Source organism: Microtus oregoni, unplaced genomic scaffold (assembly GCF_018167655.1).
Source record: "Microtus oregoni isolate MIOR12 unplaced genomic scaffold, Mior012 000023F_ref0000262, whole genome shotgun sequence".
NCBI classification, from domain to species: Eukaryota; Metazoa; Chordata; class Mammalia; order Rodentia; family Cricetidae; genus Microtus; species Microtus oregoni.
In genome coordinates this window covers 37,018,032-37,042,968 of record NW_024543082.1, presented here as the reverse complement: position 1 = coordinate 37,042,968, position 24,937 = coordinate 37,018,032, and the positions used below count along the sequence as shown (strand labels likewise).

The following is a 24,937-nucleotide window of genomic DNA, read 5'->3' as shown; positions in this document are numbered from 1 at the left end:
ACCCCCTGCGGGCTGGGCAAGCACCATACCGCTAGGCAAGCTATAGTCTCCACCCCTTTTCATTATTCATTTTTGAGACAGTGCGTTGCTAAGTTACCCAGGCTAGCTTTGAACTTGCTCTGTTGCCCAGGTAGCCATGAACCTTCCATCCTGCTGTCTGCACGCAGCAGCTGGGATTACAGGGCTGTGCCACTCTGGTCAGCATTATCCAAGCAATTTGTAATCTGCCCTCTCTGCTACCCGGCCAAGATCATAAAATCACTGGCCTGAGCTTTAGTGTGGTGATGGTGTTTAATGCCTCTCAAGTTCTTTACAGCAAGTGGCGAGGTGAAGGTCGGCTTCATTATGGTCGGCACAGAATAGGTAGGGGAAGGTAAATTTATCTGAAGGTCTAAGGAGAAGCGAAATATTAGATGATGCAAAGGTTTTTCTTTTCTTCATACTGCTTTGCTCTCTGTCCCAAAGCTGCAGCATCTGGGCAGTCGGTAGCTGGTAAACAGCACAGCAGACCGTCTCTGGCTGGGTCCCCTTGACATGGCTTCCACACTGTGATGAGTGACGAGAGTTTCTTTGGAGGTCAAGCTTAGTGTCTTTGGGTGCCCTGCCCTGCCTCAGTTTCTCCTTTTGGGACCTCCCATCTAAGAGCCATACTACAGCTGGCCCTGACCCCTTCCTCACCCAACCCAGGTGCCCAGGCTCTCTGCTACCTCCCAAGGTGCCAGCACCCAGTAGGACGGAGTATCTACCTGATGGGAGGACAACCGGCTGCCAACTCCAGCCTGCTGGCTCCAGCCTGCTGGCTCCAGCCTGGTGCCCCGAGGGAAGAGGAAGCTCCATGTAGGCTGCTGTGTCAGCATCTGTGTGCAGTTCTGCTGCTGCTCAGAGGGTCAGCTGGCCAGGACGTCCCTACGCATGCCCCCTTCACCCAGCAAACAGGAGTGCCTTTCCCCTGGGACTTAACACCACATTGGCAGCTGAGTCAGCTCATGTCCTGAGAGGCATTGGGGTTTGAGGTAGGAACAGGTTAATAGCTGTCAAGGTAGTTGGTCACAAGATTTGAGCCTGCCCTCAGGTCACAATGGAGAGGACTTACAGTAACTGCCAGAGGCTGTGTGGTTTACCAAGACCGTTAGCCTTGCCAGTGTGTATCTCATCTAAGAGCCATGCTTCCTAGGGGTGTGAAGGGTTCCCCTGGGAATGCTTTCTGATTGACAGATCCACATGTCCTTGGCCCCTGTGGTGGCAGGGTAGATGACACAGTAACTCTAAAAAAAGTTCAAATATCTCCTCAGCATTCAGCCCTAAAGTACAAGGAGATGCTTGGGAACTTTTCCTTTTCTGGGCTTGGTGTCTCTCTCATCAGAACCAAGGCCAGCACCTGAGTTTATTCTATGTAGAGCTTTCTCTGCAAGCCATAGCCTAAAGGAGCAGTAAGAAGTCATGATTCCCTCCATGATGCAGTATGGGGTATCCCAAATCAGAAAGAGAGGGAGAGAGAGAGAGAGAGAGAGAGAGAGAGAGAGAGAGAGAGAGAGAATTTCATTAAAGAAATCACTCAGCAACAAAGTCATGTGGCCATGCCCTTGAGTTTGCCAAGGGTGGGCATCAGCATTAAGTATTTTATTTGGCAAAGTTGGGGTGTTTGAAGTCACTAGGGCTGTGTGGAGTCATTTCTAAAGGTAAGGAGGTAGGATCATATTTCCTGGCCATCATGGCTCTCTCAGCTTTAAAGCTGGAAGTGCCCTTCAGCCGAACAATCAAAGGTGACTTGATATCACTCACGTACCCTGGAACCTCTGAGGGATGGAACGTCTTATGCTGAGCCGTGTGCCCACGGTGGCAGGTTGAGTCAGCTCTCCCACGAGCCTGGCTCTCTGGCCCAGCTTCTTTCTTCTAAAAGCTACAGGGAGCAACACACCCACCACGTAGGCTTCCATCCTAGACAGCTCAGGCCAGCCAGGGAACCTCATGTTCTCGGAGCACAGACAGCCCAGGTTTGGGGTCCGTCAGACACTGTGCAGTTTACAAGCCTATGCTTTTCTACCCCTCCTTCCAGAAGGTGCTGGATGAATGCCAGAACCAGCGGGCCTGCCACCTCTTGGTCAATAGCCGCGTCTTTGGACCAGACCTTTGCCCAGGAAGCAGTAAATACCTCCTGGTCTCCTTTAAATGCCAGCCTAGTAAGTAACTTCTGGGGGGGGGGGCAGTGTGTTTGGGATTGACCTCTAGTGGCAGGGACACTCTGGACTAAAGTCCTCTGCCCATGGTGTTCGTCCAGCCTCAGACCCCTAGTAGGAACATCAGAAAGAGAGATACATGTGTGTGCTCATCTGTGCAAATCTACAAATGTAAAAATTTTTCTCTGGATATCAAACTCGATTGTACTGGTGCTGAAAATAAAGGGAGGAAATACAAGTGGCGTCCTTCACAGTAAGGGACAAATTCTGCTTTACAAAGGGAGCTGTGTTATAAAGCTTGACTTCCCTTGGGCTCAGAGACATGGGCTCCACAGAGCCACCACCTCCAATGTCTATGAGCTGGCTGTCCTCATTCTTGTGGACCAGCATGTGCTGTAGCAATCTCCTCCGTCCTGGTTCCTGTGCTTTCACCATTGATTCGGCCACCCCTCATGCACACAGAGGTTGTCATCAACCCACTACGAGCTCTAAGAAATCCCTCTTCAAAGGAGCAGGTCTCATTTCCAGGCACCTGGGATATGCCTGCAACAAACTGCGGGGCTCAGCCGGGAGACATCCTTTTCTTAGTTTGTTTTGGGTCAGCATAGAAAGTAATGGTGATTTCATGTGCAGTCTGGTTGATCCTATCCCACTCCTTCCCTCTCCATCCCTAGTCCCCTCTACCGTCCACTCCCAGTGGTCCCCTGGCCACCTTCATGTCACGTGACTTCTATTACTCATTATTTTTCACTTCCTTAAAATCTCCCATAGCCCCCTTTCTAGTTTCACACCCCACACCCACACCCATGTATATACACACGCCTAAAAATTAACAGCTAGGATTCTCACACACAACACTTGTCTTTCCAGCACGCTTGCTTGAACAACTCAGTGAAAAGAAATTGTGGTAATAGTATGTGCCCACATGCTAGGAATAATGGTTTTTACAGCTTTCTCACTGCTACCCCAACTCAACTATTTCACTTTCGCATTTTGTTCTCTGTCGGTTCTAAGACCCTAGTAGTCTGGTGCTGGGAGTGGGGCTACAGGGTCATGGGGGAACCCACTGTTCTACCGCATGCTGGAAAGCAGTCCACAGATCTCAGGCTTTTCTCCAGCCATCTCCCAGAGACAGCAGGGCTACGATAGAATCGCCCCTGATACGGTGCATGCGATTACACTCACATCCACACCCACTTTTCCACGCTAAAGAGACCCTCCCATGCCTTATCAACACACACCTTGACACAGCCTTGTGCCGTATTCTGCATACATACCCAGTCACGTGTGTGTGTGTGTGTGTGTACACATACACACATGCGGTCGCACACTCCCTTGCACACCCAAACACACACCTGTCTTACACACTCACAGACACGATCATAAATAGCCGCGAACAAGTTTAAACATTGAAGAGTGGCTAAACATCTCTTTGTGAGCCTCTCCCCCTCCCCAACCATATCCCAATAGCCCCTACCTCAGCCAACAGCTCAGGACCATCACTTCGCGGTCTCCGAGTTCTTCATGGCCCCCTGCAGCTGACGCTGAAAACCGTGACTGTGCCCTTAGTGCCACTAGGTTTGCCTCTCTGTCTCTACCCCCAGTGCCCACCTTCCCTGATGAAAGCAGTTCCTCAGATTGTCAGCGACTGGAGACTGAGGCAGTGAGAGCCTGGGTACTGTGGGCTGGAGACAGAACATGGGCGTGCCACTCCGAACCCCACCAACCTGGTTAACCTTTTCTAATCCTGATTCCCTGAAGGTCCCATCTCTAAACACCATAGTTAGGTTAACTTTCCACCTTCTTAAGCTTCCCAATGGGGACTGTACAGCATGAGTTTGGAGGGGACAAACAGGGCAATGTTTACACAGGGAGGTGTGGGGTAGGCAAAGCCCCACCCTGGCTGCCCCAAGGAGAAAGGCCGGACAGTAGATGAGCCATGGAGTTGCAGTGTGACCTGGCCATTAGTCGGAGTCATGGCATTTTGGAAGGCGGAAGTGAGATTTTTCTCTATGCCTTCCTCTTTTTTCTGCAGCCCTCCCATCTGCAGAGACCCTGTTTTCCAGTTCCTATCCTGATGTGGGATTCCCCTCGGAATGCTGTGAATATGTTTTATTACCATTGGTTAATGAATAAAGCTGTTTCAGCCAATGGCTTAGCAGAGCAAAGCCAGGTGGGAAATCCGAACAGAGACATACAGAGAAAGTAGGTGGAGTCAGGGAGATGTTGTGTAGCTGTCAAAGGAGAAAGATACCCGCTGGAACCTTACCTTACTGATAGGCCACAACCTCATGGTGATACACAGATTAATAGAAATGGATTAATTCAAGATGTAAGACTAGCTAGAAATATGCCTGAGTCATTGGCTGAACAGTTTTGTAATTAATATAGTTCCTGTGTGCTTATTTGGGTCTAAGCAGTCACGAAACTGGGCGGCCTCTGTCTACACCACCCTGCTCTGCTGTGCGCACTGCGCATAGCTGCACCCAGTGCGATTGTACAGTTGACCTGTGTGTCTCTTCCCAGTGTCGTGCTCTGAAAAGCCCACATGATGAGAGCATTGGTCCAAGGGGAACTGACAGGCACTACACACCGTGTTGGCTCTCTGGTTGTATTTTGCAGAGTTAGTTGATCAACAGACCTCACTAAAATATCTTTCTGCCGAATGTACTGCATACACCCCCTTCCCTTCTTCGCTCTATGGAATGTGGTTTCAGGACAGCCTTGGATCTAAGCAGTTGTAGGTAGGTGACACTCTGCTGTAGGTTGTTGTGTGATCTTGGACACTTTCAGAAGCGCCATTGTTCAATTGTGAAGTGAAAATAACGACCCTTCCACACCACACGGGTTGCTGAAAAGTTTGTAAAGCTGAGCCAAGTCGTGGCTCTCTAACATTCCAATAAACAGCCTAATGTAATTCTGGTCAGTGCTGTGCCTGACTGACAAGCAGTGATGTGCCCAGGGCTGACATTGGCAGGGCCCTGGGTGCTGGCGATGGCAGGGTACATAGTCAGTACAGAGTTGTAGGACACAATCCAAGCAAGCAAATGCCCATCTGAATTTTAATATTGCCTTGCAGCTGCAGCTGTGGGCAAGACCAATAACAAACTGCTCCCGCCATGGTAGATTGCTGCCCCTCCCACCTTTGACAGGCCACTGCTGCAATGTCAAAGTAAACTGGTCCCTGGCACAAAGTGCTGTGCACTGGGGGGGAAACTAGACTTTGAATATCTATCTGTTTATGGTGCTGGAGATTGAATCCAGCGAATTTTGGCTTTTTGTGTTTCCCTGAGCTAACCATATGCAATACGATTCTTTCTTGCAACACTTAGCAGGACTGCCAGTCATAGCTCCCAGCTGGCTCTTAAAACATCGCTGGACTGAGTGGGGTGGGAACATGCCAGGACATGTAGGTGGAGGTCAGAGGACCATTTGCAGGAGTTGCTTTCTCCCTCCAAAATATGGGTGCCAGGGATGGAATTCAGGTCATCAGGCTTGAGAGCAAATACAATTGATCCATCTCACTGGCCCCTAATTGGTCATGTGACTACAAGGAGACACTATGATGTGTTTGTAGCTTGGGTGTGTTAAGTGTATTTCAATCTAATTTTTGTAAAAAAAAATTCATATAAAAATGACATCTGTATTTCCAACTTGACAGCTTTTTAACTCACCGTGGATTTATTTGGCCATAGCTTTTTGCAGGTCGAGGACTCTCTGTGTGTACTGTAGGAGAAGTGGGGTGCCTAGCATGGCTCTCTATCTGGTAGAGATTTGCAGGAAGTCGTGTCTGCTGCCTTTCAGCACAGTCCTGCCTCTGCCTTCCCAGGCTCCTCTGCTCTCTCTGCAGAGGCAGTGATGACTTACCCTGGGGCAGCTGCCTGGAGCTCTGAGCTGAGACATGTGGTAAACTCTTCCAGGTCGTACCAAATTCTGCTCCTCCTAGAAAGCAGCAGCTAGGTTAGGAGTTCCCTGCCCTTTTAGATCCCAAAATGTGCTCTTAGGTGACAGCACATTTGCAAGCAATCAAGTGACTCAATATAGGACTCAACACAGCAGGAAGTGTTGGGGAGGGGGTTCTGTCCTGCCTGGTGCCCGCAATCATTAAGTCCCAAAGAAATCACACAGAGGTCTACATTAGTTATAAACTGTTTGGCCCATTCTTATTAACTCTTATAACTTATACTAGCCCATTATTCTTGTCTATGCTAACCACGTGGCTCAGTACCTTATTTAGGAAGGCAGTCACATCTTACTTCTCCTGTGGTTGGGTCAGGACTGCAGACTAGGACTTCCTTCTTCCCAGAATTCTCTTGTTCTCATTGACCTGCCTCTACTTCCTGTCTGGTTGTCCCACCTATACTTCCTGCCTGGCTACTAGCCTATCAGCGTTTTATTAAAATACAATTGACAGGGTACAAACCATTGTCCCATAGCAAGGAAGCAATGTGGTATATGCCAATTCTCTCCCCTACAAGATGGGTCACCTGCTGTGGTGGGGGCAGGGGTCTGGAGGCCTTACACATGGGTGTCCCATCATCTTAAGTGGGTTTTGATGGCATTGGTTGAATGAGCTTTAGTTACTCAGAGACATGGTTAATATTCACTCCATGGTGTGCTTAAAACGTTGTAATAACTGGGGTTGGAGAAATAGCTCTGTGTTGACTGAGGTTTCTGTCCTGCCTGGTTCCTGCAGTCGTTAACTCCCAAAGAAATACACAGAGGTCTACATTAATTATAAACTGATTGGCCTATTAGCTCAGACTTCTTATAAACTGTTATAACTTATATTAGCTCATAATATTTGTCTGTGTTAGCCATGTGGCTTGGTACCTTTTTCGAAGTGAGGCAGTCACATCTTGCTTGCTCTCTGTCTGGGTGACGACTGCAGACTGAGTCTTTCCTCTTCCCAGAATTCTTGTTGCCCCACCTCTACTTCCTGCCTGGTTGCCCTGTGTATACTTTCTGCCTGGCTACTGGTCAATCAGCATTTATTTAAAATACAAGTGACAGGGTATAGACCATTGTCCCACAGCAGCTCAGCAATTAAGAGCACTGGTTGCTATTCCAGAGGACCTGGGTTCAATCCCCAGAACCCACATGGAGACTCTTAAAAGTCTGTAACTCCAGTACCAGGGAATCCTCTGGCCTCTGTGGGCACCAAGGACACAAGTGATATACATACAAGCAAGCAAAACACTCATACACATTAAGTAAACTGTGATTTTGTGTTGGCTGCATTCATAACTAATTATATATGGTATCAGGTTGGACACCTGCCTGGAATGTTCCCAGATATAGACAGACAGACAGACAGACAGACAGACAGATAGATAGATATAGATATATAGATATAGGTATAATCATCTGAACTTATCCAGAGGGGACATGCTCCAAGAGGGACTGTGTAGGTCTGAAGCTACAGATATTATCAAACCCTGTATATACTATGATTTTCATATAGTTGCACACCCGTGATAAAGTTTAGAAGTTTAGTTTGGGCACAGGTAGAGATCTATAACAACCAATAACAGAACTTATAGTCATGGTAATAATAAAATTGCCATCATTAATATTCTTGTCCTTTGGGACTGTCAGGAAGTAAAATCAGGGTTATTTGAATATAAATATTTCGACAATGAATCTGATAAACTAAGAAAATTAACGAAGGGACTAACGGGCAGGTAGCATATACAGAGGGGATATGCTGGGCAAAGGAAGATCCGTGTCCTGTATGGACAGAACACAGCAGCCAAAGAGTACGACACACTACTCAGAATAGGGAATAGTTTAAAATTTAGGAATTGTTGACTTCTGGAATTTTCTATTTACTGTTTACAACTTGCATGAGGAAGTGGCTGTTGACTGTATTAAAAGCCAACCCCAGGGCTTACCGCCAAAACTGGTAGGCATTTTGAGATCTGAAGTGTCTCAGCCTGTGACAAAAAAGGTTGGCTCTTTCTGCTTCTTTGGGCTTTGGTGAAAAGCCACAGGAGCTTCCAGGTCATGGGAAGGTGGGGTTCATTGCTGATTGTTCCCTTTCATGTTTTCACGTTGGAGCTTAAGCCTTGCTGGTCCTGTCAGAGGTCATCCAGCTGTCCCAGCTCTGCTGTGTGCTACATCTGCTTTTCTGGAAGGCTTATGGTGGGAGCCTCCAAACCACTAGGATTCCAGCCCACAATAAGAAAAACACTGTACTTATTGGCTCGACATGACGTATGCTCCCATGACCATGACTGAAGGACGATCTTTGAAGATCACGCCAGTGTTTATCTGTATGGAATGCCCTTTAAAATTTTTGATGATTTCTAATCATTCTTTTTTGTCTTTTTCTTTTTTTCTGGAGACAGGTTAGAGATGGGACTTATTATGTAGCTCAGATTGGCCTCAGACTGCCTGGGCTGTGGGAGGGCTGGGACCACTGCTGTGTGCCACCACTCCCAGATGCTCTTAAATTTTAAATTTAAGCTTTTAAATTTGCTGGTAATAGTTCACTAACTGACTTAAAGACTCATCAGTGAGTCTCAGGTCACATCTGAGAGAACTGGCTCTTGAGTCTTGAGGTGTCTCAGGACACGGAATCAGGCAGAGCGAAAGATAAATGTGAGCTCAGGATATATATCTATATCTGTATCTGTATCTATATCTTTATCTATATCTATATCTATATCTATATCTAAGCTTTCTTGGGGAAGCTGGTTTCCTCCACACAACCAGCCTAGGCTAGCCCAGACCAGTCCAGGCCACCCAGGCAAGCTGGAGCAGCCTGCCATTAACTCTTTTTGCCTATGCTTTTCAGAAGCTTTGCGAAGATAGTGCATCAAAAGGCTGATTTGCATGAAGCTACATTTAATGTGCTCAGGATCGGACTGAGGGAAAGCCCCTCACTACCAATTATTATTTCTATAGTGTGTTGAGGTGTAATTGGTATAGCATGAAATCCACCCTTTATAAGTGAACAGTTCAAAACCTTTAGTGAATATGCTGAGCCATGATCTCTCACCCCAGTGCAGCCAGAGGACATCCCTGTCTTCTGTCCAAGCCTCCTCTATTTTCTCCTGGATCACACTCACAATCTGCCTGGAAACTTTTGCCTTGTCTTGATATCTCACATATGGTTGGTGACAAGCCAAATATGTGACAGAGGTCCTTAACGATTATGACCGGACTGAAAATACTGTCACCTGGCATTTCTACCACATGTGTCCTGTGTGTCTCAGTGTTAAAGGCTTGGCATTGTGATACAGTAGGGCTTGGTCTTCTAGGAGAGCAGCAGGCTGTGCAGGCTGTGCAGACTTGCAGCCCATGCTCCAGAGACTGCATCTCACAGCAGGCTGTGCGGTCTGTGCAGGCTTGCAGCCCAGGCTCCAGAGACTGCATCTCACATCATAGGAGTGTAGAGCTGGGAATGTAGTTCAGTAGTAGGTGTACCTAGCATTCAAGAAGTTCTGGATTCCACCCATAGTATTACAGCAAACAAACCACCCAACGAAGTATCATAGGCATGAAAGGACTGTGCTATCTAGACTTGTGTATGTGTGCTCCACGATGTTCACACAGGACATACTCTCAAACAATCCCCATTATCGATACTATATATGTGTATGATATATATCATATAGCTACAATAAATAGAGTTGTTCTTTTTTTTGTGTTGTATACATCCCAAGATCCTAGTGGATATTCCAAATCAAAAAGAAAATTCCTTTTTCTTTTTTTAAAGATTTATTAAAAAATGATATGTGTTGGAGGTGTATGTTCATGTGAATATATTGCTGGGTCCCATTGTCTTCCTCGGGGGAGGGTATGAAAAGGCGCAATGTCAACAACCACAGACGCTGAGAGTCAGGTAGAAGACTTACAACAGACTCCTTTATTTAACGACAGGGGAAACTTACACTCCCTCCCAGCACCCAGGCTGCGTGACAGTTGACAGTTGCCATCTCATGCTCGTCTCTCATTGGCTAGGCACAATCAGGACCTCTGACAGCGCCTGTTGCTAGGCACTCAGGAAGCACTGCTTGGTAGCTCCCTATTGGCTGGGCCCAGACAGGCCCTTTGACAGTTCCAGGCAGACTCCTGATTGGCTCCTTTTGGACTGGTGGGCCTTATCTTCCTACATGACTTTAGTTGTTCACGGAAGCCAGAGGTGTCAGATCCCCCTGGAGAACCTGTGAGCTGCCTGACGTGGGTGCTGGGAATCAAACTCAAGTCCTTGACAAAAACAGTGCATGATCTTGACTGCTGAGCTGCATCTCCAGCCCAGCTGTCCCCTCACACACACACGTGTTAATGGCCGAGCTTGGTTTCTAAGTCAGGCAATAATGAAGTAGAATAGCGGTATCAGTTACTCCCATGAAAGTTATGTGCATGCGGGCTCTTGGAATTTTCTGTTCGATGCTTTTAAACTGCGGTTGACTAAAGGTAACTCAAACCCAGGAGAGAGGAACTGTGGATAAAGGAAGAGATAGAATAAATGGGAGAAGATGCTGCAGTCTTTTGTGTCTGGAGAGTCAGAAATGATTCCTTAAAGAGGCACACACCTTTAATTCCAGCACTCAGGAGGCAGAGGCAGGTGGATCTCTGAGTTCCAGCCTAACCTGGTCTACAAAGGGAGTTCCAGGGTAGCCAGGGCTATCTGTTTCCAGAAAGAAAAGGAGAGCAGGAGAGAGATACCTCCCCATTACAGGTGTGAGCCACCTCATCTGCTTTGCGTGGTGTTGGGGGTTCAATGCAGGGCTTCACGAATGCTAGACAAGCAAACACCGCCATCTGGACTCCACGCACCCCAGCCACACTCTGCATTCTTTGTAAACAAAGTCCACCAGATTCAGATGGACAAAGAGGTGGCTGGGGAGCTGTGGCAAGGGCTTGTGGTCCGTGAGTCTCGAGCCAGGAGGGGGATTCCTCCTGTTAATGAATCTTTGCTCTGAAATGGAGTGAGAGAAACTTCCCAGGACCTGAGTGGCCCCTGCCCATGCCTTAAGCCTTTTCCAGTTTGCACATTTGTGACTCCTGGGGTCTTTGCTCTGTCCTCTGGCTGCTCCTCACCTGCTTCCCACAGCAGTCTCCCTCCCCACCCCTCAGGACCTGAAACACCAGGCAGGCAGGGCCATCCCGCTGTGCCCTCCTATGGCTACAGGTCCACAGGGTGAGCAGCTACCACTTAGATGGTCCCCGGCCATGTCTTCCAAGCCAGGCTAATCTGTTTCTGCCTCTTCTGTAGATGAATTAAAAAACAAGACCGTGTGTGAAGACCAGGAGCTGAAGTTGCACTGCCACGAGTCCAAGTTCCTCAATATCTACTCTGCCACCTACGGCCGGAGGACCCAGCAACGGGACATCTGTTCCTCAGAAGCTGAGCTGCTGCCCCCCTTTGGTGGGTGACTTTATTTGGCTATAATTATGCTGTTGTCTGAATGGAGTGTGATCGTGGGTGGGCAATGAGGTGTGGCTGCTACCACGTGAGAGGAAGTCAAGGACAGCGGCTTGTTCTCTAGATAGTGGCCTCTTTGCTCCTAGTCCCAACTCTACTGGTGACTCAGTCACTCTACGCAGAGGTACACGGTGAGTACCTGCTGTATTCAGGGCCCTGTCCAATCATAGATGCCCTTCCAGCAGTGCAAAAGGAGGCCATAAGAAAACAAGAAAGGAACAGATAGAGCAGGCTCTCAAATGCACGAGTTCTGCTCTTGTGGGTTCACCCAAGCACAAATTGTAAATACTTAGTGGGGACGGTTCCTATATTTGAACAGGTTCGGGCCTGCTCCCTTTGTTACCAGGAGTGTCCACCTTGCTGCCCATCAGATAGCTATGGAAAAGCCCCAACACGTTTCTAGATGTCAACGCCACATCACAACGTCGAAAGATCGTTTATAATACCTTCTATAATATTGCACGTATAATATCAGTACAAGCATATATTGTGCTGTAGTGTTCCTAGGAGTGTATGCTTTGAAGGCCTTATGATGTTTGTCTTGTGTGTCTTCCAAGGTTCATGTGCCAGAATTTAATTTCTGATGGGAGGGGGGCATTAAAGTGATGGAAATTTAATGCTCCTGAGGCATTTGGAGGCATGAAAAAAGTGACTAGAGGCAGATAAGATTATCAGTGGGGAGGCCCTATGATCGAATGCTTTGAAAGAAGGGGGTGAGACCAGAGAAGACATCTACAGACATTGCTGTCTCTTGTTATGTGGTACCCTGTGCTGCATGAGACTTTGCCAGAAAAGTCACCATCAGATACGGGCTCTTGACCTTGGACCGGAGCTATGAGCCAAAATAAGCCTATTTTATTTATAATGTTATTCAGCTTGGGTATTTTATTATAGCAAAACAAAATCCAGAAAACTAATACAGAAAATTTGCCCTGGGAGTATATGAGGTTATTGCTATATCTCTATTGGAGAATGTGGAAGTGGCTTTGAAACTGGGTGGCAGGCAGTGATCAGAGGAGTTTGGAGGAATGGGTTGGGAAAAGTTTGCTTGGCTATAAGACAAACGTATTGGCCAATTCTGATGAGGGTGAAGAAGAGACTAGCGAATTAATCTAGATGGAAATGAGGAGCCTCTTAGAAAATAGGGAGGAGGCTATTCTTGTATGAAGTGGCAAAGAACCCCACTGTGTGGTGTCCATACCCTAACACCTTGGGGGACACCACATGTAAAGATAATGGACTCATTTATTAGCTGTCTTAGAGTTTCAATTGCTGTGAAGAGACACCATGACCGCAGCAACTCTTATAAAGGAAAACATTTACTTGGGGTGACTTGCAGTTTCAGGGGTTTAGTCCATTACCATTATGGCAGGACATGGTGGTGTGCAGGCAGACATGGTGCTGGAAAAGGAGCTAAGAGTTCTACATCTTTATCTGCAGGCAACAGGAAGTGAATTATAACACTGAGCATAGCTTGGGTATCGGAGACCTCAAAGACCACTTCCAATGTGACACACTTCCTCTAACAAGGTCATACCTACCCCAACAAGGCCATACCTCCTAAGAGTGCTACTCCCTTTGAGGGTCATTTTCTTTTAAACCACAACACTGGGTAAATGAGATTTCAAACCAACAAAGATTCTTGCTGCTGCATGGCCATTATTGGCTGTTTTTAGTCAGACTTATAGTAAAACTCAGGACCAAAGGGAACGATTTGAAAGGAGGGAGCAGAGAATAAGAATGTAGGGCGTGGCTGTGAAACCACTTACTGGAGAGATTAGTGTGGACAGATGCCAGTTTCTGTGATCGGAACAACTGGAAAAAGGCCTGGAGCCAGACAGGCCCGGGTAAAGTTTCTGTGGATGCTAGCTCTTGGCATCCAGGCCATGCTGGATTTTCAGGCGTACAGAAGGCAGTCCTTGTGGTAGCATGGTGGTTTCCCTGAGATTTCAAAGGGAAGCCTTGAGAATCCTGGCAGAAGTTGACCCTGGGTTGGAGCGCTGTGGAAAGCCCACAAATGAGGTGATGTATAGAGCCGCTGGTGTTGCAGGCAGTGGGTGAATGCTGAAGTCCTCAGGTTCTTGTGTTTGAAACAAGGAATTGGATGTCTATAGTAGCCAGCAAGGTGAGAGCATTTATTAAGAAAGAATACACTCTCAAGAGAGGAAGTCAGAAGGAACCTTAACCCTACAAGTCATATGGACTTTTACACCCCACAGTTGAGGGCTCTTTGTTCATTTGCACGGTACAGAATTTCTCTGTTGGGGTAGCTTATAAAAAGTCACAGCTCACCTCAGACTTCCTGGGGTGCCTGTAGTCAATTCTAGTGGGCCCCCTCTAGCCATAGCCCACAGACCTTTCTCTTCCGCTACCCTGTCCTCCTTTGTGTAAGGCCTTCTAGATCTCACTCTCTGGTCTACTCTCCCTCTCCTTCCTCAGAGCCAAGGTTACATCATTCTCAGAAAGGTATAGCTACAGGACACCAAGCAGCCTTCACTGAGAAAGGCCGCAAGAGAGTAGCCTTGTGGCCAGAAAAGCCATTGCATGGCTTGGGACACGCCCCTCACAGTGTGCTAGAGGGGCTGAACTTGACATGCTGGGGTTTAGTATCTGCCCTGCAGGGTTTTAGACTTGCTTTGAGATGAATATTCTTTCTCACTTTTCCAGTCTTAGAAATGGGTGAGTTGTTCTGATTTTACAGGTTTGCAAAGAGTCATCTTGAGTCTCAAGTGAGATATGGGGCTCTTAAATGCAGGTTAGACTGAACTAAGTCTGTAGGCCTCTTGCAGACAGAAAGACAGTATTTTGCATTGTGAGGTGGACATGACCCTTAGGAGTCAGGGAAGGGTGCAGTGGTTTACAGATGACTTCAGTGTGCCCCCGAGGGCCCGTGTGCTGAAATGTACTTCCCCACTGGAAGGTTTTAAGAAGGAAGAAACTGAATTCAGCCATGATATTTAGAAGTGGGGCCTTTGGGCAGTGTTTAGGATTAGACAGTGTCAGCTGAGTGGAGACCACGTGATTCACTGCTCGTGACTGTAGAAGAGGAAGAAAAGAGGCACACACTTGTGTGTGAGGCTGTATGAAGCCCAGCGCCTCCCCCTGACTCTGCCGCTAAGAAGGTCATAAGTAAGTATGGACCTTTGCTCGACCTTGAACCAGGGCTGTGAGTCAAATAAACCTCTTTTCTTTAAAGTTACATGACCCCAAGTATTTCACTATAGTAACTGGAATTTGTAGCATCAGAGGCCTATATGCAGTGTCCTGAGAATTTACTCCTGTCTTATTGTATCTGTTTATAGGGGGACTTGCATGCACCAAAGTGATTCCATCAGATAATTCATAGAAGTGGTACTCTCCTTTCTACTATGTGGGTGACAGTGGTTAGTCAAGGTTACCAGGCTTGGCAGCAAATGCCTTTACTTGTTGAACCATCTCACTGGCCTATAGGCTCTTCTCTTGAGAATGGCAGGTGCCTGCCAAAAGGTTGCCCTGGCAGGTACCAAAGACACCAGCATTCAGCTGCTCTTTACTGAATAGGGAGCCAGTTTCTGTCTTCACATTTGGCACCTGTGAGGGTTGGTCGTGACTGTTAATGGCTCTGCTCTCTGCTCCATTCCACAAGAGTGGCCTGGAAGTGACTGGTTCAGCCCTCTCTGTCAATTGACTTTGAGTGTGCAGAGACAGGGGCTGCGGTGTGCTGGCTGAGAGTCTGCAGTGTGCTGAGCCAGGGGCTGCAGTGTGCTGGCTGAGACAGAGTCTGCAGTGTGCTGGGACAGGGGCTGCGGTATGCAGAGACGGGGGGCTGCAGTGTGCAGAGACAGGGGCTGCAGTGTGCAGAGACAGGGGCTGCAGTGTGCAGAGACAGAGTCTGCAGTGTGCAGAGACAGGGGCTGCAGTGTGCAGAGACAGGGGCTGCAGTGTGCAGAGACAGGGGCTGCAGTGTGCTGAGACAGAGTCTGCAGTGTGCAGAGACAGGGGCTGCAGTGTGCAGAGACAGGGGCTGCAGAGGGCTGAGACTGGGCTGCAGTGTGCAGAGACAGGGGCTGCAGTGTGCAGAGACAGGGGCTGCAGTGTGCAGAGACAGAGTCTGCAGTGTGCAGAGGCAGGGCTGCAGTGTGCAGAGACAGGGGCTGCAGTGTGCAGAGACAGGGGCTGCAGTGTGCTGGCTGAGACAGAGTCTGCAGTGTGCAGAGACAGGGGCTGCAGTGTGCAGAGACAGGGGCTGCAGTGTGCAGAGACAGGGGCTGCAGTGTGCAGAGACAGGGGCTGCAGTGTGCAGAGACAGGGGCTGCAGTGTGCAGAGACAGGGGCTGCAGTGTGCAGAGACAGGGGCTGCAGTGTGCAGAGACAGAGTCTGCAGTGTGCAGAGACAGGGCTGCAGTGTGCAGAGACAGGGGCTGCAGTGTGCAGAGACAGGGGCTGCAGTGTGCAGAGACAGAGTCTGCAGTGTGCAGAGACAGAGTCTGCAGTGTGCAGAGACAGGGCTGCAGTGTGCAGAGACAGAGTCTGCAGTGTGCAGAGACAGGGGCTGCAGTGTGCAGAGACAGAATCTGCAGTGTGCTGGGACAGGGGCTGCAGTGTGCAGAGACAGGGGCTGCAGTGTGCAGAGACAGGGGCTGCAGTGTGCTGAGACAGAGTCTGCAGTGTGCAGAGACAGGGGCTGCAGTGTGCAGAGACAGGGGCTGCAGAGTGCTGAGACTGGGCTGCAGTGTGCAGAGACAGGGGCTGCAGTGTGCAGAGACAGGGGCTGCAGTGTGCAGAGACAGGGGCTGCAGTGTGCAGAGACAGGGGCTGCAGTGTGCAGAGACAGGGGCTGCAGTGTGCAGAGACAGGGGCTGCAGTGTGCAGAGACAGAGTCTGCAGTGTGCAGAGACAGGGCTGCAGTGTGCAGAGACAGGGGCTGCAGTGTGCAGAGACAGGGGCTGCAGTGTGCAGAGACAGAGTCTGCAGTGTGCAGAGACAGGGGCTGCAGTGTGCAGAGACAGGGGCTGCAGTGTGCAGAGACAGGGCTGCAGTGTGCAGAGACAGAGTCTGCAGTGTGCAGAGACAGGGGCTGCAGTGTGCAGAGACAGAATCTGCAGTGTGCTGGGACAGGGGCTGCAGTGTGCAGAGACAGGGGCTGCAGTGTGCTGAGACAGAGTCTGCAGTGTGCAGAGACAGGGGCTGCAGTGTGCAGAGACAGGGGCTGCAGAGTGCTGAGACTGGGCTGCAGTGTGCAGAGACAGGGGCTGCAGTGTGCAGAGACAGGGGCTGCAGTGTGCAGAGACAGGGGCTGCAGTGTGCAGAGACAGGGGCTGCAGTGTGCAGAGACAGGGGCTGCAGTGTGCTGAGACAGGGGCTGCAGTGTGCAGAGACAGGGGCTGCAGTGTGCTGAGACAGTGGCTGCAGTGTGCAGAGACAGGGGCTGCAGTGTGCAGAGACAGGGGCTGCAGTGTGCAGAGACAGGGGCTGCAGTGTGCAGAGACAGGGGCTGCAGTGTGCTGGCTGAGACAGAGTCTGCAGTGTGCAGAGACAGGGGCTGCAGTGTGCAGAGACAGGGGCTGCAGTGTGCTGAGACAGTGGCTGCAGTGTGCTGGAGGAGACAGTTCCTCTATTCAGTGTTTCCAAGCCTCTAGCATTAGGAGAAGAAACCATGCATGGCCTGGGCCATCGTGGGACCCTTCTGTTCCTAGGCTTGCAATTGTCCCCAGGCTGCCTCAAGTCCATACTCATTCCTCCGGTCGGAACCATGCATGCAAAGTTACCAACCTTCAGGTTGAAGAGATGGCTTGGTGGGTAAAATGCTTGCTATGCAAGCATAAGGATTTAAGTTCTAGTCCCTAGCAATCACATTTTGAAAAGTCAAGTGTGGGAGTGCACTCCTGCAATCCCATTACTAGGAGGCAGACACAGGAAGGTACCTGGATCTTTTGGGTCAGCTAATCTAGCTAATTGATGAGACCTAGATATAGTGAGAGACCCTCTGTCAATAAATAAATAAAGGGGAGCACAGAAGACGGACATGCTTAATGTTGACCTCTGGCCTCTATGCAGGCATGCACCACACACACACACACACACACACACACACACACACACACACGCACACACTTTTTTTTAAAAAACTGTAAAGCTATAAACTGGAGCAGGAACGATGGCTCAATGGCTAAGAACACTTGCTGCTCTTGCAGAGACTCAGGTTTGGTTCCCAGCACCCACACGGTGGCTCATGACTGCATATAACTTAAGCTCCAGAGGAACAGACAGCCCCTTTTGGTCTCCATGCACCTTTCCAGTGTTCATACATACATGCATGCAGAGACACTCATAAAATAAAAATAGATAGGGGCTGGAGAAATGGCTCAGTGGTTAAGAGCATTGCCTGCTCTTCCAAAGGTCCTGAGTTCAATTCCCGGCAACCACATGGTGGCTCACAACCATCTGTAATGAGGTCTGGTGCCCTCTTCTGGACTGCAGACATACAGACAGAATATTGTATACATAATAAATAAATATTTAAAAAAATAGATAAATCTTTTAGAAGTTGCAAACCTTTGCAGGCTAATAATTCTTTGTCAAATTGGATGCTAAGAAGCCTGTGCTCTTTGGACAGGTAAACTGTATCAAGGTTGCTGACTGCACCCAGCCAGTACTCCCCATAAACTCATCCGTTTGTCCCTTTTGTGTAAATATACTTAACGTCACCCATGTCTCCCGAGGTGGCCCATCCACCTCCTCTCTGACCCTAGTGTCTCCCCCTGGTGACAGCACACCTCCAATTTGATCTCTTGGCTCCCAGGCATCTCTCAGCATTTCTCATCTGGACCACCAGGTTCCCTCCTTTCTCCACTGAGCAGCATCTGGAAGATTTCCCTTAAGTTAAACAGACCACACCCCTGCTGTGGAAAACCCTGCACCCTGCCCATTGTAAGCAGACTTAGAAGCCCGCTATAGTCCTGTTTCTCTACGGCCCTCCCTCGTGACCTCTGTAGCTTCTGTGTCCTTCCATACTCCCAGGCCTGTGCACAAGTTGTTCTTTTGATTTGGGCTGTTCTGTCACCACACCTTTGTATGGTCAGCTCTGTCACTCTGCCTAGGAGTCACCCTGAATGTCACACTGGAGAGGTTTCCCTGTCACCTGCCAGAAGATCGCCTTGTTGTTGCCAGCTCTGTCTTCATTGTGGAAACCTCCATGCCATGAATGGGTGGCTCATTCTCCCAAAGGCTCAGCTTTGTAGGGACTGTAGGGATTCTCAGTGACCAGAGCAATGTTTGTCACAGGATGGGTGCCCTGTGAATCCTTGGTGGGTGAATGAATCAGAGTCCCTTGTAAGCACGGCCATGTGTCCACCCTCTAGGTTGCAGGCTGGGATGTGGGTCTGATGTTAACATGGCCTCTGAGCTTTCCTGAGATTCTGGAAATCCAGATTTTTTTTTTTTTAAAAAAAAGTGAAATGTTCCAACTTTTAAAACACTGAACAAGCCAAAGAAAACATGCCTACAGGCCACATCCGGGCCACAGGCTGCCAGTGTGTGTGTGTGTGTGTGTGTGTGTGTGTGTGTGTGTGTGTGACCTCTTCTCGCTGTTCCAGCCATGGCTTTGAAGAAGGGGAAAGGCTCACTGGACTTCACCCTAGACCTGGCATGGGCTCAGATGGATGCGCACACGAGAACTGAGGGCTGGTTCTCATCAGGGGCCTCTGAAGGGGAGCCCTGGTGGTTGGCGTCCCAGAGCATCTGGCTTTCAGATTGGGTTGTGTATTTTCCTATGCATATGAGCTGAAGTCTGGCGGGTCTGCATGCTTTAGATTCAGCACAGCCCTCTGGAAGCCCACGCTTTGGTGGAGATGAGACGCCTGTCAGGCACATAGTGGCTAAGGACCATTCTGGCTTTCACCAACAGCTTAGCATGGCTTCAGCATTCAAAGGCTGGGAAGAAGATATTTCTCGAACTTTTAAAAACATCATCGTTGTCTTTGACACAAACACAGGAACATCAAAGAGTAATAATAATAAGATTCAGATACAATTTTACCAATCAAATGACAAGATATTTATTTTTCTGAATTTCTCTTAAGCCCTGATGTCTAAGAATGAATTTTGTAATTCTCCTTAGGCCTGTTTTCCTTTAGCTTTATAGCAGTGGTTTTTTTCTGAGTGGCCAGGTGACCCCCAACACTACCTGCCATCTTGCTCAGAGGACTCCCCACTGGGAGGGTTTTGTTGTTTCTGAGTTTCAGAATACATTTTGTAGACTATGTGATGGTAGTTTTTTTTTAATAGGCTATGTCTTTGGGATAAATTCTCACATGTTTTATATCAAAAGAGGGTGCAGTCTGTTTATATCATCACATGCTTCCTGACTTATATGTATAAACTTATCAATTTGCATGTGCAAGCACATGTATACTAATTTGCATATATAAATAGTGAGGTAGAAGTTTGGGTTGCCCTGCAACTTTGGCTGTCTGATGTTTGGTTTTTCTGAAGGTTTATAAACAGCCTGTAACGTTGCTTTAATTTGCCCTCCTCGAATGACGGATGGCTGTGAGCCTGTCCCCATGCTTGGCATGGGTCGTGGGTACTCTCCTCTCTAGCCTCTCCCCCTTTGCTCCCTGCTGGAGTCTTGACTGATTGAGCAAGCTCATAAACTTTTTTCAAGTTTCTAGTAGAACAGAGGATAACCCACATTCCAATATTTCTGAACTTGTAGTTTAGGTTTGCTACATGTGACTGGCTATTGGTTTAAGAATGACATTTTACTTACTATTTGGAATCTCCATACATGTATACAGTACACATGTATACAATCTTAAACTCCTACTGCCGCCATCCAGCTCCCCCTGGACTTCCCATCCTGTCTCCTTCCCAACTTTATGTCTCCTTTTAAAGGATTTTTTGTTTTGTTCTGTTTTGAGACAGGGTTTCTCCGTGTAGTTCTTTAGACCAGGCTGGCCTCAAACTCACAGAGATCTACCTGCCTCTGCCTCCTGAGTGCTGGGATTAATGTATTATTAGTAAGAGTCCCCCGAGTTCCATTAGTGCTGACCACTTTAGATTCTGTCTGTGTCACGTGTAGAACCATTTCCAGAGGAGCTGACGGAGTGACTAGGAGAGGACTCCCCATGGTGGATCTCACTGTGTTGTGCGCCACCCTCGAAGTCACAGGGATGATGCTACTGTGCTGTGCCAGGCGTCCCCAGGGCTGCCCAGAGACTCGCTATCAATGGGGACACGCTGTCTTACTGAGCACAGGACATGAGAGCGCTTACACTGTGGCTGTGTTCTGGGGCCCCAGAGAAGACAGTGGCCCCCATTTCCCATCTGAAAGGCAGCAGGCCAGGCCAAGCATGGGAAGGTGGGCGCTGAGGTCATCCGCTCTGGTTGCACATCACAGCCTCGTCTAGGGCAGGACTTCTGACAACCGTTTCCTGCAGGTAGACGTGTTCCTATGCCATAGCTGAGAGAAAGATAAACAGACGTTGCTTGATGCCCAAATCAATGGCTAGAGCAGGCCAGACACCTGGGAGAACGTCTAGCCTGCTGTCCCCATTTGGGGTTCAGCGGGGATAGCCACACTGGAGCTTCTCTTGACTTCAGGGTATAAGGATGCTTGATGCTGGGATTTCCATCAAAACCGCTAATTTTTCTCCAAAATTCTCATCAAGATCCTCCTAACCTGTCCACTGCCCTGTACCAAAGCTACTACCTAAGCCACTCATTCCTAAATATCAGCCCTTGTATTCACTTCCTATTGCTATGTAATAAAACACTTCACGCCTTAATGGGCTCTGATAAAACGCTATCATCTTGCGGCTTCTGTGGGATAGGAATTCAGGGGCATCTGAGAGCGGAGGCTCTTGCCTTGGATGTGGGGAGGTCTCCCGAGGTTACAGCTCTGGTTGGAGGGCCGAGCTTCCAAGGTGGCCAACTGATACGGTAGGAAGTTGGCACTGGTTGTGGTAATAGGCTTCAGTTCCTCCCCTCACAGGCCCGGGCTGTCTTTGTGAAGTGGGAGCTGGCTTCTGGGAACGGGGTGTAAAAGAATAAGAAGTCAATCATCTCTCTCTGTCATACTGTGTAGATCCGGCCTGGTGCATGTGGGCAGAGGGAATTCGTGGACATAAATCCCTGGAGAGAACTATGGCTGCGAACCATGTTGAATACCATATGATGTCCCACTAAAACTCGGACACTGGAATCCTTACTGCCAGTGCCTGAGAATCTGCATTGGCTTAGGGATAAAACCTATAAAGGGGAGATTAAGTTGACGTGGGCTCATTCAAGAGGACCCTGGCCCGATCAGATTCATGCCTTTATAATAAGAGGCAGTCAGGACACAGGCGTGTGCAGTGTAAAAGCCACGTGAAGACAGACAAGTCAGCCCGAGGCCCCAGGGAGCCAGCCCTGCTGACTCCTCAGTCTTGGCTTCCGGGTGTGAGGCTGGTACGTTGCTGCTACCCCAGGAAATGAACATCAACAGGGAAGGCAACAGCTAATGAGTGCCAACAGAAAGTGACATTTTATAGTCCTATGGGGTCAAACAAAATGAGGTCTGAGTTTTTTGCATGGAGGATGACCCAGCCAGAGGCATTTCTGAAAGATCTTGAAGCCAGCCAGGCCTGTTACCACTAAAGGTCATCTGGGAAAGGGGGAAATGCAGGAAAGGCACGAGTTCAATGGGCCGTCACCAGCCTGTGAGCACCAGTCAGAGCAGCCCTTTAACTTGAGCCAGAAGGGAGCCTTCCCAAAGAACGGGGCACCGGGGTGTGCCTCCGCCACGGTGTGTCATTTCCTGCTATGGTCACATTTTCTGGGTGGGCTCCAGGGATTCTGCTGTTTCCTTAATAAGAGAATGAGAAACCACACAATGGGCCTCAAAGGCTAAGCTAAGGCTGTCCCAAGGCCAAGTGTGGGCAGGCCTGGACTTTTCAGCCAAGATGAAGGTGCCAGGAACTCTCCACTGCCAAGACGGGGCCACTTAAGAGCAGCCAGTCCAATTATCTAAATAAACACTGGCTTGCAAGAGTGATTAACTTCAGTCATAGTGCTAAACAATTGCCAGAAAGCAAGAATTCAAATGGTCGAGTATCTTGTTATCACATGTATTGGGGAGGAGGGAGCTTGGCAGCATCAGACGGGGCAAGCAAAACCTGTGTGGGCGGGGCCGTAACCACCTTTAAAGAAACTACAAAGGCCTGGGAATGGTTCTGAGCTCGGCACCCACAAGGGCACAGGCAGCCCTGAGTCAGCCCTGAGCTGCCTTGGCCACTTCCTGAAGTCATGGCTAAGATAAATGCTCTGGTGAGAGATGAGATCTTTGGGGGTAAGGTACGTTCTCTCACTAGAGTATGGAGTACGCTCGGATTCTTTAAGCAGGGGTCCTCCTATCCTTGACCTGGAAGGTTGTGTTCTTTCTCTGTTAGTCTTTAAGACTATGTTGAGGCTGCCCTGAGGATGTAACTCAGTTGGGAGAGTGCTTGCACAGAAGGCACCGGGCTCTGGTTTGATCGCAGCATTGCATAAACCAGGCATGGTGATGCGTGTCTATAATACCAGGACTGGGGAGATGGAGGCAGGAGGAACAGAAGTTCAAGGCCATCCTCAGCTACAAATTGAGTTTGATGCCAGCCCAGGCAACATGAGACCTTGGCTCAAAAAAAAAAAAAAAAAAAAACTAATAGCAACCACCTCTAAAAAAGAGAAATGGTCAGGCATCTATTTCTTCATAGCTCTAAGAAATGTCAGCTTTCTAGAATATTCGTTTACATCGGTAGTACACAATGGCACTATTTCCCTAAATATCAGCCTGTCAGTGTGTCCCAGGGTTCATCCTCCGGCACTCTCTGGCAGAGCAACTATGACGAAGAATTCCCACGGAAAGTCCCATATTCGCATGCAAATGTCTAGCTCTAAGCAGGTTCAACGTGACATTGCTTATTGTGTTAAAATGGGGGGGGGTGCGTGGTGGCGCGTGCCTTTAATCCCAGCACTCAGGAGGCAGAGGCAGGTGGATCTCTGTGAGTTCGAGGCCAGCCTGGACTACAAGAGCTAGTTCCAGGACAGGCTCCAAAGCTACAGAGAAACCCTGTCTCGAAAAACCAAAAAAAAGGAAAAAAAATGGGGAGGGATAGCATCTGAATGTTGCACAGGGTTTACAAGCAGATGAGAAACAAGGCAGCTCTTTATAACTAAGCTGGTGGGGTTGGAGAGGTGACTCAGTGGTTAACAGCATGCACTGCTTTTGCCAAGGTCACAGACCAGATTCCCAGCCACCTGTGACATCAGCTCCTAGATCATCCCAAGACCTCTTACCTCCACAGGTGCCAGCATTCACATGCACACACCCGCACACTGACCTACACACACACACACACACATACACACACACACACACACTTAAAAATAAAAATCTGAAAATAGAGCTTATGTTTACATGGTCACAAATGTATTGATAAAGGGGAAGAGCCCCATGCAAAGTTAAATATGTGTGACACCATTGGGGGGAGGAGGATGTTTACACAGAGGAAAGTCGCAAAGGGATGTTCTTTTAAACATTTTTAGATTTGTTTGTTTAGTTTATGTACATGAGTGTTTTGCTTGCATATATGAACGTGTGGGCCTGGTGCCTATGAAGGTCAGAAGAAGGCGGCATTAGATGTCCTGGAACTGGAGTTACAGACAATTGTGAGCCACTTTGTGGGTGCTGGGAACACAACCAGGCTCTCTCCAAGAGCAGCAAGTGCTCTTAACTGCCGGTCCATCTCTTGTTTGAAAAAATGGTCTCATATAGCCCAGTAATGCCACAAGTTCCTGATCCTCTTGCCAACACCTCCCAGGCATGTGCACCCACACTCAGCTCAGAAAGGTTAACGAGCTCAGGGGGGTTCTTTCCTGAAGAGCAGCATTTGCCGGGGATTTTTTCTCTCCTGTGTTGTTTTATTTATACATGAAAACATGAAGTTATGTAAAAAGCAAAAATAAGAGTTGTATTTTACAACCTCAGATTCCTAAGACAAATTTTGAACCTCACACGGGTACAGTCTTCCCTGTATAGGCAATATCTACAGAGACTGTATTCACCTTCACTCCCTGGAGAATCCCTAAGAATTCCTACTTAGGGGAGAGGGGAGGGAAGGCCAGTGGAGATGGGGCTGGTTTTAGTCTGGCGTATACATACAAAATGTGACTTAGAAGAAACGGAACTTTTAAAAAAGATTTTATGTGTGTGTGTGTGTGTGTGTGTGTGTGTGTGTGTGCCATATCTGTGTGCAGTACTTGAGATGGCCAGAAGGGGGTGTCAGGATCTCAATGTGAGTTTGGAAACCAAACTTAGGGTGGA

At 48.5% G+C, this 24,937-nt stretch overlaps 1 protein-coding gene across 2 annotated transcripts in view; it reads left to right on the top strand.

Moving 5' to 3' along the window:
- Nucleotides 1–24,937, top strand: part of Eva1c (eva-1 homolog C) — a 74,119-nt gene that overhangs the window by 32,879 nt on the left and 16,303 nt on the right. Inside the window, exons 3-4 of one of the 2 annotated variants that reach the window (XM_041673155.1) lie at nt 2,057–2,180; nt 11,404–11,556. In XM_041673155.1, the coding sequence (XP_041529089.1) occupies nt 2,057–2,180; nt 11,404–11,556 (277 nt within the window). The remainder of the gene's footprint in view (nt 1–2,056; nt 2,181–11,403; nt 11,557–24,937) is intronic. The other variant, XM_041673156.1, reaches the window with a different exon arrangement.